The following is an 18,407-nucleotide window of genomic DNA, read 5'->3' on the forward strand; positions in this document are numbered from 1 at the left end:
CTGTTCCTGATGCGCAGGTAGCGCGGGGGCCTGGGAGAGGTGACGCTGATTTACACCTGGGCAGCAGCGTGAACTGGGCAAGTGCGGAGGGTTCAGGGCTGTCCCAGGCTTCTGGGAGAGGCTGAGGCTGGTTATTTATCGTGTGATGGAAACGAGTGTATTTAGAGCTCATGAAACAGCAAAATAAAAAAAAAATAAAATAAAATACCATATTTGATTTGAATTACAGGAGAAAAACAGGGTGGTAACTGGAATAACTAGATCTCAAGGTCTGGAAGCTGTCCTTTGCCATTTGGAGTGTATTTATGTTCGTTCAAAGCACTTGTCGGTCCCCGTGTGTGTTTTGGGTCCTGGCCAGGTCTGGACAGAACGTTCCCAGCTTTAACCCTGGGCGACTGCAGGGCTGGGAGCTTCGCTTTGGGCTTGAAAATTGGCCTCGGGGCTACTGAAGTGGATCTCCTGGGGTCCGGGTTGGCCTCACATGGAGATTTCCCCTGGGAAGGAGCTGCCACGAGGGTTTGGTGACGGTGATGTATCCGGACAAACCCAGGCACCAAAAGACGACTTTCCAGGACTTCTCTTTGCTGGAAAGCAGCACTTTTGACTGAAAGCCCCGTCAGTTGGGAGAAAGCGCTTCGTGTATTAATTATGCTCCAGAGCTCCGATGGATTTACTGTCACAAGTTTTGTGGGTTTTGCATTAAAGGCTCTGACGAACGGGAAATGGAGCGTGGGCAGGATCGCTGCGCTTTGGGTTTTTGCGCTAAACAGGGCGCTGTGTTTAGGGGAAAATCTCCAGTTTTTCCCTCCAGCTGTGGTTGGAGCTGCTGGTGGCAATAATGCATCTGTTTGGGGGAGAAAGAGGTGACAGGAAGGGCCGGAGCTTGTAAAAACGTGTCTCATAACCAGGTGTTAATGCAAAGGAGTCATCGTCTTGATCCACTGTGGGTTTTGGCAGAGGCCACAGAGCTCGTGACGGGAATGTGAGCTGTTAAACCTGCTCGGAGGTAGAAATGTTCGCAAATAACCCGCGTACCGCTCAGAAGCGTCTCCCGTTCACCCCGAGAAGGGAAAACCAAACCCCGATCCGGCCCGTCTGTCAGCAGGTCTCAGATCAAAGACGTTATTTGACGCTGAACTTCCTCGCAAAGCTCTTCTGGTGGTTCATTGGCCGCATTATCTGCCGACAAGTTGTCTTATTTCGCCCTGGGATTTTGCCGACTCTGTTTTTCGGCCGCTGGATCTTGTCCTCCCTTTCACGGAATTCATCTGCTTTAGATGGGAGATTTTCATGGGTTTTGCCCCATTGCTCTTGCATAAAGCCGCGCTGGGCCTGGAACAAAGCCCGTTTCACAACGGCATTATCTCTGCATTACTGACCAGTACATCTTCTTTCAGATTGCCGCGGAGTGGAGAACTCTTGACCCCTCTCTCAACAGCTTCTTCGCTGCAGCCCCTTTGATATGCAAAGGAGTTGCTAATCAGTTCCATAATCGCTGCGATGTGTTTGCATTTTAATCAAGAAGCGACTGTGTAGAAATAACCGCGTAACGCGCTTATTGCCTCTCTCAGGCTGCATTTTCTGCTTTCCCCTGGTGCGAACAGGTCGCTGCTCTGTTAATTCCAGGCTCTGAAGAAACTTCAGGGAAGCCAGAGCCAGTTTTGCTGCAGCCGGTGACCCTCGAGTCGCTGCCGTGGCCGACACGGTCCGGCCGGATCCGCAGCTCTGCTGTGCAGGGCAGAGGACGCGTCTATGTCGCATGGAGCTGTTTGCAGAGGAGCCGAGTTTAGAAACATCGTCTCGCCCTGCGAGTCGCAGCAAGACCCTGGTGCTAAAAGAGCCATTTCTGCGCGTGGCTGCTCGTGCCCTGCGTGAAGAGGGAGCAGCTCTGATTGCTCCCCAGTTGAGTGGAAGCTTTTGCCATTTGCTTCGCCAATATTTTCTTGCCTGCGCCCTCGTAATTTGCCAGTCCTGACTTCATGGCTCTTCTCATCACTCCATCCCTGCACACAAACATCTGCTCCTGCTGGTTTTTTCTCAGCCAGAAGCCTCTCGGATGTTAAGTAAAGAGAACAGAAGGTTTCCAGGCTGCTGCTCCGGGGATCCCGTGCGGACGGGAACGGTGGGTCTTGCTCTGGGGCCCAGGATTGACAGCCCTGCGTCAAGTTCAGCCTTCGCCTGACTGCGTCTCGGCCTCGTATCTCGGCGACATCAGTATTAGTGTCACTGAATAATCGTGCATTTACTCTTTTTGGTGTCAGCGGAGTATTGAAAACCCAAACTCGCAAATAAACGAATGGTGATGAAGTGGCGGCTTCTGCAGCTGGCGGGAGGTTTGGAGCTTTGACGTGAGCCCAGATGGGCTGTTGCGTCGCCAGCTGTTTTTTTTGTCTGTTTGGGGTTTTGAGTGGGGATCGCAGCGGCCTCTGCTGCGTTTTGTGTCACAAGGACGTGCTCTTGTTCTTCCAAGCTGGTGACGTTTGGCTTTTCTCTCTTTCAGAAGCTGGAAAGGTGCGTGGGCATCGTGACTTCGCTGACCAACGGGCTGTCGGAGAGGGAAGCTAACGATGCCCTCAACGCTCACGTAAGTGTCATCTCCTTGAGAGACAAGAAATCCTGCCTGGATTAAATAGATTGGGGGATATTTTACTCATACGGGAGCTCTTAGCACGGCACAAAGAAGAGGCTGGGGAGTGGAACCCACCATCCTCTCGCCGCTCTCAGCCTCTCAAGGATTCCCACAGTTCTGACAGTTCAAAGACAAAACATCACGGCTTTAATCCTTGTCCAGTAACCTATTTGGAAGCCGATTTCTTGCTGAAATCTGGCTGAGCGCGTCCCTCCCAGCGTCCGAGTGCTCTGGGCCTGCAGGTGGGAGCCTGTTGCTCTGCGTGCGCTGCTGGTGTTTGTATTTCTCCTGGGTTTTTGGACTCCTGCCCCGCTCAGATCAGCTTTTCCCTGCCTTCCAGACTCCAGACCACTGGGAAAGGCAGATTCAGCTTTTCTTTTGAGGGATGGAGCATTTATTTCGATCTCTACATAGTCTTAAAATACTTGCCAGCAAGCCGCAGATGTTACCGTATAAGGGAAACTGTTGTGTGACATGTTAACGGGCTCTCAGACGTGTTGGTTGCATTTTTTCCTCCGCAGAACACCTTGGGCTGTTGGAGTCAGGGGTACAAAGTTGCTTTCCTTTAACGGGAAAAGGTTGGCAGCCCAGGCTGGATGTCAGGGCTCTGAAGCTCATGAAATGCTTTCCTGCTTGGCTGGTCAGATTGGAGAAAAGTCTGTGAGAGGAGCCTGGGCAGGTCCCCAGCTGCAGGAGAGGCCTCGGGGATCTGCTTCTGTTCTTGTCTGGGGGGTTTGTTGCCTCTTGGTGATGAGAAATCAGAATCACAGAATCATTTTGGTTGGAAAAACCCCTCAAGATCATAGAGTCCAACCGTTACCCCAACGCTGGTACTGACCCATGTCCCTCATCTCTCTGTCTGTTCAACCCCTCCAGCGATGGCGACTCCAGCACTGCCCTGGGCAGCCTGTTCCAACGCCCCACAGCTGTTTGGGGAAGAAATTCTCCCAAATTTCCAACCTCAACCTCCCCTGGTGCAACTTGTGGCTGTTTCCCCAGCTCCCTCAGCCGCTCCCATCACACTTGTGCTCCAGCCCCTTCCCCTGAACTCGCTCCAGCACCTCAAGGGCTTTCTCATTGTGAGGTGATCCCACCACCCCTAGGGTGGCGTTTTGAGCCCTGAGGTGATTTTTTTGCCCCTGGTGCCACCGTTTTGTGTTTTGAGGTGATTCTGGTGCCCCTGGTGCCGCCATTTTGAGCCCTGAGGTGATTCCGGTGTCGCCATTTTGAGCCCTGACGTAATGGCCCCAAAACTGCCCCCAGGATTTGAGGTGCTGCTAAAATCACTGGGATGCCGTCACTCCTGAGAGGTTTGCTCCAGGAACGGGATACAAATATTAGGGAGAGCCCGTAGTTTTCTCTGTTCTCTTGTGATCCTGCTCCGAATTCCTCATGCGCTGCTGGGTGCTCCATTAACCACCGATTTGTTGGCTCGAGGCGGGGTTTCCTTCTCCCGTTGCGTTACCATCCCACCTCTCCCGTTCACCACCTGCGCTGCCTTTTTTTTTTTTTTCCTCCTTCAGATCTGTAAAGGAACCCCCCAGCACGAGGAGATCTGCCTGGGGCTGTTCACTCTGGTCTTGACTGAACCCGCTCAGGCACAGAAGGTAAGAAAGACGCGCATCCACCAGCACAAAAATTTTATCCGCCGGCCATTTCAATTCCCAGCCAGCCGGGGATTCACAGAGTTGCCGCTACTTGTGGAAATTTTGGGTCGGAAGGCGCCCGGGTGGTGTTTTTCGGAGCAGGGCAACGGTTTTGATGGGGCCGTTCCAGGTTTTTTAGCATCCACACGGCGCAGCTGCTGCTCCGGGAAACGCGGATCCTGCCACCCAGCGAGGGAGCTCGGCTGGGTTCTTTCACAGCCCTAAATTAATTGGTTTTTTTCACCATGGGAGGCAAGTAGTGATTCTTTAAGAAACCGTAAAGCCTTTCGCAGTTTCTGCCTTGTCTTTGGTGGCGCGGAATGGGTTTGCATGCTGGAGACCAGATGTAGATGCCTACCGAAATAATCACCTAGAGGAGGAACACGTTCAGTTCCTGGAGAAAATTGCTTTTTCGCGGCCCACCTCTATTAATTTCGCAGACCGGATTTAATTTTTAAATAACGCTTTTTAACGATGCTGTAAACTGTGATTTTAAAATTGTAGCTGCTCACGTACAGGAAGATGAATGTTTTGTGTTCTAAAGATCTTGGAGGTGGATTTGGCACCGTCGCTGCAAACCGGGGGGCGCTTGGGGAGGGAGTCGAAAATGATGTTTTGTTATAGAAACCAGCCCTATTTGTAGCAGCTACAAGGGGAAAACAAAAGCTCTGTTGGAAGGGCCGTGCGTGGCGAGCGGCACTTGGGGGTTCTTGTTTGGCTACATTTCAGTAAACAGGTGTTGCAGAGAATTTAAAAGGGTTGAAGTGGCCTCTTGACGGCGGCAGGGTCCGAGTGTAAGTCCCAGCCCAAAGGTGACTCACGCAATATCCTTTCTTGATGTAATCACTGCGACGAGGGCAGAGCTCTCTCCACCGAAGCGATAGATCCGTTTCAGCTCCCAGAACTTGCAGGATGGGACGGTGCTTGGTGGTGAAGGTCCAGCTCTGTTCCCCAGAAATCGCCTCTTGAAAGCAGAACACGCTTCTCCTCGGAGTCTTTAGGCCTGACTGCTTACAGTGCAGGTGCAAGTTGGGTTTCTCTTTGGTTCCATGGCTCAGTTTTGCTCTGTCTTTGACTTCAGGCCTTCCCAAACCCCGACCGCAGCGTCCCCAGCCCCGCTGGCCTTCGGCTCTGGCCGGTTCTGCGTCGTGCACCGAGCGCCACGTGTTGGACTTGCAAATCCAGACACTGTTAACCGGGAGCAGGTAGCGTAGGACTCATGGAGCAGCTACTTCCATGTGCTGGAAGCACAGGCTGAGCAGATCCCGCTGCCCCAGCGTTCCGTCTGCGTGGGGCGGCTGCTCTGGCTCCGTCGCCGTCTCTCTGCCTGCTGTGGTGGCCGCGCTAATTAGAGGTGGCTGGTCCCTCCTGCCCTTGTCAGATCTGCTCTGGGGAGCACGTTACTTTTCTTCGGGGGTAATTGGATCTGCTGTTCTGCTGGGCTCTGATCTCATCTCTTGCTGCCGCCTGCCTTGTGTCCAGACGACAGGGACAGGGAGCCGGGCAGTGATTTTTCTGCCAGGCTTTGGGGGTGAGTTACTCCCTGCCTACGGAGAGGGGTTAACACTTGCCTGACAAAGTGTCTCGCAAGACTTTTGTGAGAGCCCTGAACTCATCGCACAGCAGGCAGAGCAGTTTGTCCTCCAGCATGGAGCCCACGGCACTGGGATGCTCAGCACAGCTGGTAAAAGCCATTTATTTCCACTGCCGGTCACGGCTGAAGATTCACAACCTCGGCCCCGTGTCGGCGTGGGAGCATTGATCTGGCGAGGCCGGTGTGGACGTGGTACTGCCTTGAACCAAGACAACCCCGCGAGGCTCCACCGTCCTTCAGGGGCTGGTCGTTTGGCCAAAAAAAAAAAAGGATATTGTAGCTAGTTGGCATTCTAAGGGTATTTCAGTGCTTGTTGCCCCAGGAGCCAGGCGCGGGGTGCAGAGCCGTCTCACACCATCTGCTTGGTCATCTTGTGTTTCCTCGGTGGGCGTTTGTCCGTCCGGCTTGTCTGACACCGTGACCTCGCTGTCCCCTCCATCTGCGGGAGGTACCGGCGCTTCCTCCCAGAGAGGCTGTTTGAAACACGCAGCTCCCTTTTCAGGAGGCGGCTCGATCGATCCGAGCCGCGGTGGCGCAGCCTCCTGTCCCTTCCTCCCCATTTTTGTCACTGTGACCCTCCAGCCAGGAGCCATCGGCCCCGTTCAGCTCGTCCAGCTGTGTGCAGGGATGCTCGACCGCCTTCAAATATCAAAGTGGCAGCGAGCGAGCTGCCCGATCGCCCTCCTCCGCCTGGCACCCCTTGCTTTAATTAACGCTCTGCTCCGGGATCAGGGGGCACCGGCCCTCCCGGCGCTTCCCCGGCTTCTCCTCCTGCCTCTTCTGCCCGGGTGCTGGGCGGGAAGGGGCCTCTAAGCTCTGCTCAATAGCTGTTTGCTTTTTTTTTTTTTCTTCCTCTCATTTAAAGCGAACATTTATCATTTGTTCCTTCCTGTTAATTAAACGGCCTGCGCGAGTGGCGGCTCCGATCTGCCCAGAGCGGGGAGGAGGCGATGGATTGTTTGCAGGCTTGGCAATAAGCAAGAAATTCAGGTTCGCTCCCCACCCCTTCGCTGCTGGAGCCCTGAAGATTTTCTCGAAGCGCCTTTCTTTGGATTTATCCGTTCCATCCTTGTGCCAGTTATACTTGTCCAAGCAACCGGTGGGTGACGTGTCACACTGATAAAATGGGGCTTGTTCTGCTCTGTCCCATTGTACTTTAGGCCAAGCGTCAGGTGCGGTTCGGGTTTTCTGCACCGATTTGGGGACATTTGCGGTGAGTGAGGTGAAGAGCTGCCAAGTTTCCCTAGATGAGAGGATTATGGTGCCCTTCCTCCCGGGAATTAAATACCAAACGCAAAGTAAATCCCTTAGAGGGTCTCTTTCAGCTGTCTGTTCCAGCTCTTCTCCTGAGGATGCTGCCAGAATTAAGCCACGTTCTCAGGGCCAAATCTCTTGGTGGCTTTAAACGCAGGTACGGGCACTGCACCACGCACCTGTCTGGCAGAAAACCAAAACCAAGGTGTTTCGCCCGGAAAAGTGTTAATTCTTCAAACACAGAAGCTACAGCCCACCAAGAAAAGCTGCCAAGATGAAAAATGTTCCTCTCGCCGCCGCTTCTGAGGGCGCAGAAACGCGCCTGCCCGCAAGAGGGAAGCGCCGGGGGATCAACACTCGTAATCCTGTCGATGGGGTCCGGACAACATCCGCGATTTCCAAACGATGGAGTAAAAGCTTCATCCGAGTCCAGGCAGAGCATGGGGGAACCGGCATCCTGGTGCTCCCAGTGTCATCCCGTGCATTTTCCCAGCGGTGGGATGTCCGCGTTTCTTTTTTTGAAGCAAATTTCGCGCATTCCCGGCCAGGTAGTGTCTGCGTGGAGACTTGGAGTCTGTTTTGTGGGTATCCATTTAGCATTTCAAAAGCAATTAAAGGCCCCCAAAGAGTCTACGCCTCTTAGATTCTGTTTCTTGGTTTGTGTTTTTGGGTTTTTTTTAATGTATGTATTTTATATTTTAATTTATTTTTTTTTCTACACAGCACTATCTAAAAAAAGGGAGGAAGAAAGCCTGAGTGCAGGGAGTCTAATCAAAGAGATCTTTTGAGGCCTCATTAACTCTGTAAAGGAGGATGCAGAGGCCAGACCTGTGCTCTCTGGAATATCAAGACATTTACTGGCACAAATTAACATTCGCGCAGAACCGCTTAACAAATTACTTCCTAATCACCCTCCACCCCCCGCCGTCCTGACCGGAGGGGAGAACCAGCACCTTTGCTCTCTGGCCAGTGTGTTTTTCTGGCTTTGGGGGGTACAGGAGAGTGGAAAAAGTTCTTCCTTTCACAGCAATCCATCCCTATTTGGTTTGAACCACAGGTTATCTGGATTTTTAACCCCAAACAAGCCAAGGCGGGAGCGTCGTTTTGAGCCACGGGGTCTCTAAATTCAGCTTTGGAAATCTTGCGCTCGCAGGCGTGAGCAGGAGGGGACAAGTCGCCCCCGTTCCCGCATCCGTAGGGAACCAGCGTCACGTCGCGGTGACCCCGAGTTCCATGAGCGGTTCCAGTCGTCACCAGTGCCGGGGAGACGGGGGCAGCGGGGGGTTGACGTGGTCTGGAGGTGACTTTACAAACCGCTCGTCCCCAAGGCTCGTTGTGCGTTCATTCTCTCTGCAGAGCTGTGACAAGGGGATGGGGACACGGCGTCTGTTCCGGGGGGAGGATTTAGCTCCAGTGACTCCAGCTGTCAATTTATGGCAATTAATGACTCTCCCATCGTGGCTGTGGGATGCTGATTCAGGTCATCCCCTGGGAGTCTGCGTGTCTTGATGTTCTTTCCCTGAGATTCATTTATTTGCTGTTATACGGTCAGGTTTGATAAAACCATTGTGCGTTTTTCTTGTCCTTCATCTGTCACCACCTCCTGCTCTCCTGCAGTGCTACCGGGACCTGGCGCTGGTGAGCCGAGATGGGATGAACATCGTTCTCAACAAGATCAACCATATTCTCATGGAGAAGTACTTGAAGCTGCAGGACGCTTGTCGGACGCAGGTGAGGAGAAGATCTCCCCAAAAATCCCCCTTTTCACAGCAACCAGGCGTAGGATGAGCTGTGGGGAGGGCTTGGGGGGCAGTTGGCAAGGCCAAGGAAACGCTGGCGAGGGAAGGTCGTGGCTTTTGGCAGTGGTGGTGTCACCAAAAGGTGTTGTGGGGAGGTCAGTGGCAAAAGCAGCTCTGTACAACTTCTTTGAAAGGAGGTTGTAGTGTGGAGGGTGTTGGTCTGTTCTCCTGAGTAGCAAGTGATAGGATGAGAGGAAATTGGCTTGTACCAGCACCGGTGTGGCCAGCAGGCCCAGGGCAGTGACCGTCCCCTGTGCTGCGCACTGGGGAGGCCAAACCGCAAATCCTGGGGGTGGTTTTGGGGCCATCAGCTCAGGGCTCAAAATGGTTGCACCAGAATCACCTCAGGGCTCAAAAGGGCGGCCCCAGGAGTGACAGGATCACCTCACGCCAAGAAAGGCCTTGAGGTGCTGGAGCGAGTTGAGAGAAGGGAACGGAGCTGGGGAAGGGGCTGGAGCACAAGTGTGATGGGAGCGGCTGAGGGAGCTGGGGAAACGGCCTCAAGTTGCGCCAGGGGAGGTTGAGGTTGGAAATTTGAGAGAATTTCTTCCCCAAAGGGCTGTCGGGCATTGGAACAGGCTGCCCAGGGCAGTGGTGGAGTCACCATCCCTGGAGGGGTTTAAAATACACAGAGATGAGGTTCTCAGGGACATGGGGCAGTGCCCGGGGCGGGTTGTGGTTGGACTCTGATCTTGAGGGGCTTTTCCACCCAGAACGAGTCTCTGATTCTCCCTCTCTCTGCCCAGCTGGTGTGGTTGCTGCGGGAGCTGGTGAAGAGTGGGGTGCTCGGTGCCGACGGCGTCTGCATGACCTTCATGAAGCAGATCGCGGGTGAGTTCTGCTGCAGTAGCGAGGTGACCGCTGCCCGCGTCCCCCCTTCTCGTGCCAGGGCTGACTCGTGGCGTCCTGCGCTCGGCGGCAGAGCCAGAGCCTGCGCTGCCAGATCCGGAGCAGCTTCCTGAGCATCTGCACACCCAACCGGCAGCACCGAGCTGTCTGCCGAGGAAATCTCTCCAGGGAGGATGGAGCAAGGATAAGTCTTCAAAAATCTGTTACTCCTGCGAGGGGTGAAACATAAGGAGAGCCAGGAGGCTTCTGCAACAGCCAAAAGAAGTGTATTGGTCCCAGTCGCTGCCCATTTTCACCCCATAGCGCTGTGCAAGAGCACCGGGATCACCTTTAGTCCCTGCTCTGGTCTTTGGGATGGCAAGAGCTGTGTGCGGCTCCTCTGTAGCTCCTCAGAGGTGCAGGAGGCTGCTTCACCCTGCAGAAAGCCGGTGGCTCCTTTCCGGGCTCACCGGAACGGCGCCTCTTCCGTGTTCTCTTACGTCCGCAAAGGGGGAATTCACGTCCCGCCGTAAAACCCGCCGTCGTTGTTCTGATTGTGACACGGGACCGGGCAGCCTGGGTTGGAAATTGCCGTGTCTGCTCTTGGGGGGAGGAAGGACGAGGAGGGAGGGGGGAGAATCCTGAACACGAGCCAAGCTGCCCTGGCCCTGTTGTCACAGCGTAAACACAACAATTTAAAAACCACTGGTGAAGGCATCTCTTATTTCCCCTCATTGCACCTCCCCGTTCGGGGCCTCTTCTGTTCTGGAAGGAGCCGCTGTCTCAGTTCGCGCTGCTTTTACGCTGCCTTAATTGTTATGCTCCCATTGTTTTGCCCTTTCTCGGAGATTTCGGGCCTTCTTTGCAGATGCTGTGTCCCCTTTGTAGGCTCAGTAGCTGCAAATATTTTCTCTTTTACAGCTACCGAATCGCATCCCTTTCTGGCTTCTTTACTTTCCAGAAGGATAACTCCTGATTCCGTACTCTGGATGATCGCAGCTCTTTTGCAAGAGTACCATGGCAGCAAACCCCCCTTGATCCCCTAACAGAATGGCACTCGTACCTAGAAATGTGCTGTATCTGCCCTTTTTCCCCCAAAATAAGACCTACCCCAAAAATAAGCCTTAGCACGATTTTTCAGGATTTTTGAGGATGCTCAAAATACAAGCCCTACTCCGAATTAAGCCCTAGTTACAGCTCATTTAAAAAGTCCATTTAAACAGTGTGCCGGCTTGTAAAAAAAGTACAGTTAATTGGCAATTAATGCAGCAGGACAGACAGACCCTTCACCAAGAAAAGCAGAATCGCATTCAAAAGACCCCACGAGACCCAAAACAAGGGTTGGCAAAAAGGGAGCAGAATCACAAGAAATCCATGATGGAATTCAGGGTTATGATGATGATCCAGAATGTGATGACGTGACTATATTTGAATAAACGTTGATATTTTGTTGTTCAAGAATAGATTGTTCATAGAAAAATAAGACACCCTCTGAAAATAAGCCCTAACACAAAAAATTAATATAAACCTCTGTCTTGTTTTTGGGGGAACAGGGTCGGAAGAGCACGTGTGGGCGCGGAGAGTGAAGCAAACTCTTTCAGTAGCTTTGCCTCGCCAGAAATCGAGGCGCTCGGTTGAGTCCTGCGCCCCTTTGACCGGCTTTTCCCTGTCGCTTTTTCGCTTTCAGGTGGGGACGTGACGGCGAAGAACATCTGGTTGGCCGAGAACGTCCTGGAGATACTGACGGAGCAAAGGTATGGCTGCTCCAGCTCTTGTCTGCCTGCCGAGGTGACTCTTGTCCTGCTCAGCACGGGTTTGGGTGCTGGATTTATGGTCACAACCTGCGTAGGAGCGCGTCGATGGCGTTTCCTGCACAAAAAGCCCCCTCTCTGCTCCCTTACCAAGCATATTTTTCAAGGCACGGCATGAATTTGTGGCTCTCGGAGCCTGGAGGGTGTCCTGACATCCCACCGGTAGCATTTGGAAAGGGGCCGCTTGTCACCTCAAACAAGCCGATGGACCCAAACCCATCGCTGTCCCCAGCGTGTGACACTCTGTAGGTGACAGCGGGTGGCCGAGGAGCTTGGCGCAGCGTCCCAGGAATATTTTCTTCCTGCGTTTCCCCAGCTGCGGGGGAGGTTTTCCTTCTGGGAGGAGGAGGACAGAGTTAATTGCCCAAAAAACTTCCTGTGTTTAAACAGCTCCCGCTTCGTCAGGGCTGCAACTTTAATTTGTTGTGGACAGGCCAGCTGGGAAGTATTGTCCTACAGGCTCAGCATTGTCCTTTGTTGGCAAAGCAGCCGCTAATTGATGATAAGCAGAATTCCTCCCTGCAGCCTTGCTGGGGCAAAGTCATTTTTAAATAGCCTATGGCTTTTTCTCCTAAGATCGCTTATTACTGCGGGTAACAATCAAGTTGTTAGAGCGTTTATTTGGCCGCAGTTTACAGTCCTAGGGGTTTTTTTTTTGGTCTGTGGGAATAACGTGGTGCTGCGAGAGCCATCTAGTGCCCTCCGCGTGGGAAGCAGAAACCCTCCAAGATGATCTGCTCTTGGTTGACCTTCGGTTCTTCGCAGTATTTCCCCAGCTAAGCTCAGCCTTTCAGTTCCCGACTACATTTAAGCCCTTCCCAGCTCTTGATGTTGCCTTCCCGTGCGCTGGTGTGAGTCGCTGTGTCTCGCCGAAGCGCGTCGCGGTTCTTGCCTCGCGAACAAATAACGGCAAACAGCTGGACTGCGGGAGGAACGGCAGCTTCTCACTGCGGATCCCAAACCACGTCTGGTTGCGAGTCCGCGTGTGCACTAAAGCCCAGCTGAGCTTTGTCACTCGAGTTTGTTGGAGCGGGTGGGAGAGGAAAAGGCTCGAGCCGTGTTGAAGGTGTCGCTGGAGCGGCACAGAAACCGCGTGAGGACGTGGAGAGCTGAGCCCGAGGGAGAACCCGCGGCCCTTCGCCAGGATTTATGCGCTTTGATTAGCGGAACAAGCCAGAGCTTTAATTAAAGCCACGCATGTGAAGATCCAATGCCACTTCCAGAGCGCTGAGTGCTTGCTTTAATTAAAAACAGTTGCGGCAAAGCCGCTCCTTGAGCACCGGAGAGGCAAGTCCGCTGCCTCTGCACCGCCAGGCGTTAATTGAGCTGCTCGCTGCTAATGGTGGCAGGAGCGCGATGCCTCCTCCTGCTGTTTTCATTTTCTCTGCTTGTCAGATCGATGAATCCCCGTGGCTGTGAGTGGCTTTTGCCTCCCTTTGACAGCCTTTTTCTTTTTCTGTGCAGCCCTTGCTGGGTTGATGCTGACCTGCCAGCCCCACCCGGGATCGCGGCCCTAATTACTCCCACATCCTCCCTAACGAAACAGCCGTGTGCTGCCCGCCTGGCCCGCTAATCAACCTGCTCCTGGCGTCCAGCTCGCTGCGGGGAGAAAAGCAAACGCTTGTCACATCTTCCCCGGCACCCCCGCTGATTTAGGGCAGGCGATTCATTTGCTGCTGGGCTGGTGGCTCCTCAGGTGGCACCTCCACCGGGCTCTGGATTTACAGCCCAGGGCTGCTGCGGGTGATGGATCACGCTGGGGGCACCGAGCCGGCCTGGCTCATTCTTGGCATCCAACACTAATAACAGAGCTGACAAGGTGCTTTTTATGGACTGAGAATATTATATTTATTGTTGCGCTTAGATAAGGGAGGCTGAGAACGCGGCACACCCAGCAGAGCGGCGATGGAAAGGCTGCACCGCTCCGAGGACACGAAACAAGTTAGCAGGGAAATAAATCCGCTTCCAAACATCCAGCCCTGGGCGCAGAGCCCCATGCCGAGCGGAGCTGCGTGTCCCCCGGGACCATGGGCGCTGCGGCGATGCTCGCTGGTCCCCTCGCCCTGAGCTGGGACGTTCCGGCCGTGCCCACAGTGGGGCTGCCACGTCCCTCTCCACGTGGTTTCCAGACTCTACGTGGCTGCGCCTTCCCTCTCGCGAATCTCCCAAGTATTTTGTCTTGTTTCTCCCTGTTCTTTCCGTCCTTTCCAGCTTCCCCGTCGTGTGACCGCCCTTTTCCCTCTGCCCCGCACGCTGTTGCTCTTCGTCTGCCCCCGCCAAGGCCACATGTGTCCCCACGGCCAAGGAAAAGGCACAAATTTGCTTAAATCCCTGCTCTGGTGTTGCTTGTCCCTCCCTGGACAGTAGAAAAGGTGGTGTGGAGCTGCATCTCCAGCCTGCACGCCCTCTCCTTTGTGCCTCAGTTTCCTCTGGCCCGAGTCTCCAGGTTTACATCCCTTCTTGCTCTGGAGGAGGTGGCTGAAGGTGGGTTTTTTTCCTTCATTTGCAGAGAATGGGTACTGAAAAGCAGCCTCTTGATAGCCATGGCAGTGTACACCTACCTGCGGCTCATCGTGGACCATCATGGCACGGCTCAGCTCCAGGCACTTCGGCAAAAGGAGGTGGATTTCTGCATCTCCCTCCTCCGGGAACGGGTGAGCATCGTCGGGGGACACAAGGGACGGCTGAGAAAAGCCACCTGCCTCCCCGGGGAGTCTGTGTCTGCGTGGGGGGTTGTGAGATGTGTCACCCCCCAGCTTGTGCCATGCGGGCAGTGACAGCGCATCTGGAATATCGTGTCCAGTTCTGGGCCCCTTGGTTCTAGAAGGACAGGGAACTGCTGGAGAGAGTCCAGCACAGCCACCAAGATGCTGAAGGGAGTGGAGCATCTCCCTGCCGAGGAAAGGCTGAGGAGCTGGGGCTCTGGAGCTGGAGAAGAGGAGACTGAGGGCTGAGCTCATTCATGGGGATCAATATGGAAAGGGGGAGTGTCAGGCGGATGGAGCCAGGCTCTTCTGGGTGACAACCAGTGACAGGACAAGGGGCAATGGGTGCAAACTGGAACACAGGAGGTTCTGCTTGAATAGCAGAAGAAACTTGTTCGCGGTGAGGGTGCCAGAGGCTGGCCCAGGCTGCCCAGGGAGGTTGTGGAGTCTCCCTTCTCTGCAGACATTCCAACCCGCCTGGACACCTTCCTGTGTAACCTCAGCTGGGTGTTCCTGCTCCGGCGGGGGGGTTGGACTGGATGAGCTCTCGAGGTCCCTTCCAACCCCTGACATTCTGTCATTCTCAGCGCAGGCTGCGAGCGGCTTTTGAACCCTTTACACCAACTGTCCCATCCCACTCCAGCCTGTAGAGAGGGGAAGAGCAGCCGTTTAGATGGGGCTGCCTCATTTTAGTCTCTTTTATCCAAGCCACAAGGGTTTAAACCATTCTAGTCCCGCCGTTGCAGCACCTCAGTGCTTGTCTGGCTTACAGTAGCTGCTGGAACATCAGTTCCTCCCTTCGGGAGGCAGCTGGTGTCCTTGCAGGCTTGTGGAGAACACAAGAACCAGCTCCAGGCCACACTTTGGTCCACATGGTGCAGGAGAAGCCACCAAAGCCGGATGACACGGGTGTCCTTGTCCCAGCGCCCCTGCCCACTCTCCCCTCCCTCCTCACAGGGCAGGAAGGACCGAGCGTCAAGTCCTCGTTTCAGAGGCTGGCGAGAGAAAAAACCCGTCAGATTTATGGGCTGATTGTTTGCTTCGCGAGAGAGAGAACATTTCAAAATAGCCGCTGACCTTGCCGCCTGTCACCCCGTCTCTCAGAACCTGCTCGCTTCAAAAGAGGGGCAGGTTGCCAGGGCGGGAGCGTAGATATTGTGCAAAGAGTGAATCATCTGCAGCCGGCAGGAAAGTTGAAGGACTGACCGTTCCTCCCTTCCCCCAGCGCCTTCTCCCTTCCCCCTGCTCGGGAGCAGGTAAACACTCAACGAGATTTTGAACACTAAATGAGATTTTGAATGGTAAATGAGATTTTTTTTCTTTTTCTCGTTTCCCCAGTTCATGGACTGTTTCATGATCGGCCGGGACCTCGTGCGGCTGCTGCAGAACGTCGCGAGGATCCCCGAGTTTGAGCAGCTCTGGAAGGACATTATCCACAACCCGCAGGTCCTCAGCACGCAGTTCACAGGTGGGCAGGGCCGGGGACATCATCAGAACCCTCCAAACCCTGAATTCCATCGTGAATTCCTTGCGACTGTGTTCCCTTTTTGCCAACCCTTGTTTTGGGTCTTGCGGGGTCTTTTGAATGCGATTCTGCTTTTCTTGGTGAAGGGTCTGTCTGTCCTGCTGCATTAATTGCCAATTAATTGTACTTTCTTACAAGCCTGCACACTGCTTAAATTGACTTTTTAAATGAACTGTAACTAAGGCTTATTTTTGGAGTAGGACTTGTATTTCAAGCATCCTGAAAAATCACACTAGGGCTTATTTTTGCAGTAGGTCTTATTTTTGGGAAAACGGGGTACATCAAATATTAATGCTTCAGAGCTGCAGAAATGGATCTTCTCAGCCGACCATGAGGGTAACGAGGTGGGATGGGCTGTGGGTTTGGTACAGAAACATCACCCGGGAGCACAGAACGAGCGCCTGTCCCAAACGTGGGGTAAAAAGGTGAATTTTAATTCATTTTACTTTTTTACATGTATATCTGCCTGGACACTCTTTAAATCGCCTTTTTTAGTGAACTGTGAGTAGGGCTTATGTTTTGAGCATCCTCAAAAATCCTGAAAAATCACACTAGGGCTTATTTTCAGGATAAAAAAGGTGGAAGATCCCTCCCGAAGCAGCTTTCTGGTGGCTGCGCAGAGCTCGGAAACAGGGGCAGGGCCTGGACCAGTGTCCCAGGTCAGCTCCAGCGCTTGGCAGCTTCTGCCATTGATTTTGAAGTGCTGCAGGGACCTTGCAGGCGTCTGGGCTTTAAAACATGCTGAAAAACAGCTCCAGCGATAGATCACGAGAATGTGGCTGCGCCACAACAAGGGTCATGAAATTGTCTTGGTTGGTGTGGACTTAACGCTTCCATAACTCTAGTTGTTGCTTTTTTAAAAAATAACTGATTTATAGGCTGAGATGAAGCTGGAGCCTAAAGATATAAAGTGTCTGAGTCCTCCTGGTTCTAGAAAAGAGCCTGATGAAGCTCTAAAGCAAGTTCAGAAGATGCGGCAACGGATTCTTTTTAAACGGGATTTTCTTGCTCCTGTTAGCCTTGATGTGCAGAACGCTCGGCCGTGGAGCTCCCTGCACGGTCTGGGTTAAAACAGACACGACGGAGAGAGTGTTATGTTTATAGTTTTTATTGGTATCAATTATTCACTTCTCTAGGGGCTGTCACATCGTTATCTGTCTGCGGCAATTTTAGTCTTCGGAAATGGGGCTGTGTTAATGTCACTTGAAAGATCTCGGATGATGCTCAGGGGAAACTCACAGTGTGTCCTTTGATTAAATGCTCCTTATCTCTCTGATCTCTGGGCCTCTTCTCCATCTCCAGAGCCTTTCTCCTGCCCTTCCTGATCTCTGCTGAGACTTACCGGCCAAAGGGACCAAGTTCCCCTCTCTGGTTTATCAGCGTTAACCCGCAGGGCTTGCGGGGGCAGAGGAATCTTAGTCCCAGCTTAAGGCAAGCTCACGTTTCACATTTCCAAGGCTCAGCCCTGCCTCTTCCAGCAGCTGTAGGGTCACTAGAAGCATTTCTCAGCGTGCTCTGGATCGTCCCAGCCGAGCGCTGAACTTTCACATCCACCCTCGGAGCAAACAAGTGATAATTTTGAGGGGCTTTTCCAACCCAAATGGTTCCACGGTTCCATAAGGCTGCTCCTTTGCCCTCTTGCCTGCAGTAATTGCTCTAATGGCGGCTGTCACCTCTAGCAGCTGCCTGTCCCCACGCTCTGGGGTTTGCATTGCTCTGTAACCTCCGATCGGAGTCCTTGCAGAGCTCGATGCTCCCACAACCAGGATGGGGCTCAGCAGCACCGAACGCGGGGGAAACAGCGGCAGGAGGCGGCTGCGGGCGCGGGACCTGTTCCTCAAGCAAGGTGCTTTTGTGGCTCTCTTCCCTTGACGTGCAGCTCGCTCCACCCTTTCTCTGAGCTCTGCAGGAGCTGGCATCTGTTCTTTCCACTTTGAAGCTTTTTCCTTCCAGCCGTCCCCCAGGTGTGACCCCCCCTCCAAACGGCAAGAGAGTGAAGCGTCCCCGGTGCCTGCTCGTCTGCGTCAGCGCTGGCTGCCCTGTAAATCCTTCAGGTCTTGTCAGGCAGCAGCAAAGCCTCTCTCCATTCAGGTCATAAATTCCGCCCCTTGCAGCTGTCTGGGAACGAGAGTGGCTTGTGCAACGTCCCCTTCTCCTTCCCAGGCTCTGTTCCCTTCGTGCACGGGCTCACGCAAGTTTTCTCTTATGTCTGATTTTCACATCTGGGTGGAACCATAGAATCACAGAATATTTTGGGTTGGAAGGGATGTTTAAAGTTCCCCCAGTGCCACCCCTGCCATGAGCAGGGACATCTGCACCAGCTCAGGTTGCTCAGAGCCCCGTCCAGCCTGGCCTGGGATGTCTCCAGGGATGGTTCATCCACCACCTCTCTGGGAACCTGGGCCAGGCTCTCACCACCCTCATTGTTAAAAAATTTCATTATATCCAGCCCGAATCTCCCCTCTTTTAATTTAAAACCATCACCCCTTGTCCTACCGCAACAGGCCCTGCTGAGAAGTCTGTCCCCATCTTTTAAGTCCAGAAAGGCCGCACTAAGGTCTCCCTGGAGCTTCTCTTCTCCAGCTGAACACCCCAACTCTCTCAGCCTGTGCTCCC

The 18,407-nt window shown here is 53.5% G+C and overlaps 1 protein-coding gene across 1 annotated transcript in view; it reads left to right on the forward strand.

Moving 5' to 3' along the window:
- Nucleotides 1–18,407, forward strand: part of INTS3 (integrator complex subunit 3) — a 40,715-nt gene that overhangs the window by 1,076 nt on the left and 21,232 nt on the right. The window contains exons 2-8 of the mRNA XM_065653913.1: nucleotides 2,501–2,584; nucleotides 4,153–4,236; nucleotides 8,741–8,854; nucleotides 9,669–9,753; nucleotides 11,438–11,504; nucleotides 14,071–14,215; nucleotides 15,605–15,734. Coding sequence (XP_065509985.1) covers nucleotides 2,501–2,584; nucleotides 4,153–4,236; nucleotides 8,741–8,854; nucleotides 9,669–9,753; nucleotides 11,438–11,504; nucleotides 14,071–14,215; nucleotides 15,605–15,734 — 709 coding nt within the window. The remainder of the gene's footprint in view (nucleotides 1–2,500; nucleotides 2,585–4,152; nucleotides 4,237–8,740; nucleotides 8,855–9,668; nucleotides 9,754–11,437; nucleotides 11,505–14,070; nucleotides 14,216–15,604; nucleotides 15,735–18,407) is intronic.

Source organism: Caloenas nicobarica, chromosome 31, assembly GCF_036013445.1.
Source record: "Caloenas nicobarica isolate bCalNic1 chromosome 31, bCalNic1.hap1, whole genome shotgun sequence".
In the NCBI taxonomy this organism is placed as follows: Eukaryota; Metazoa; Chordata; class Aves; order Columbiformes; family Columbidae; genus Caloenas; species Caloenas nicobarica.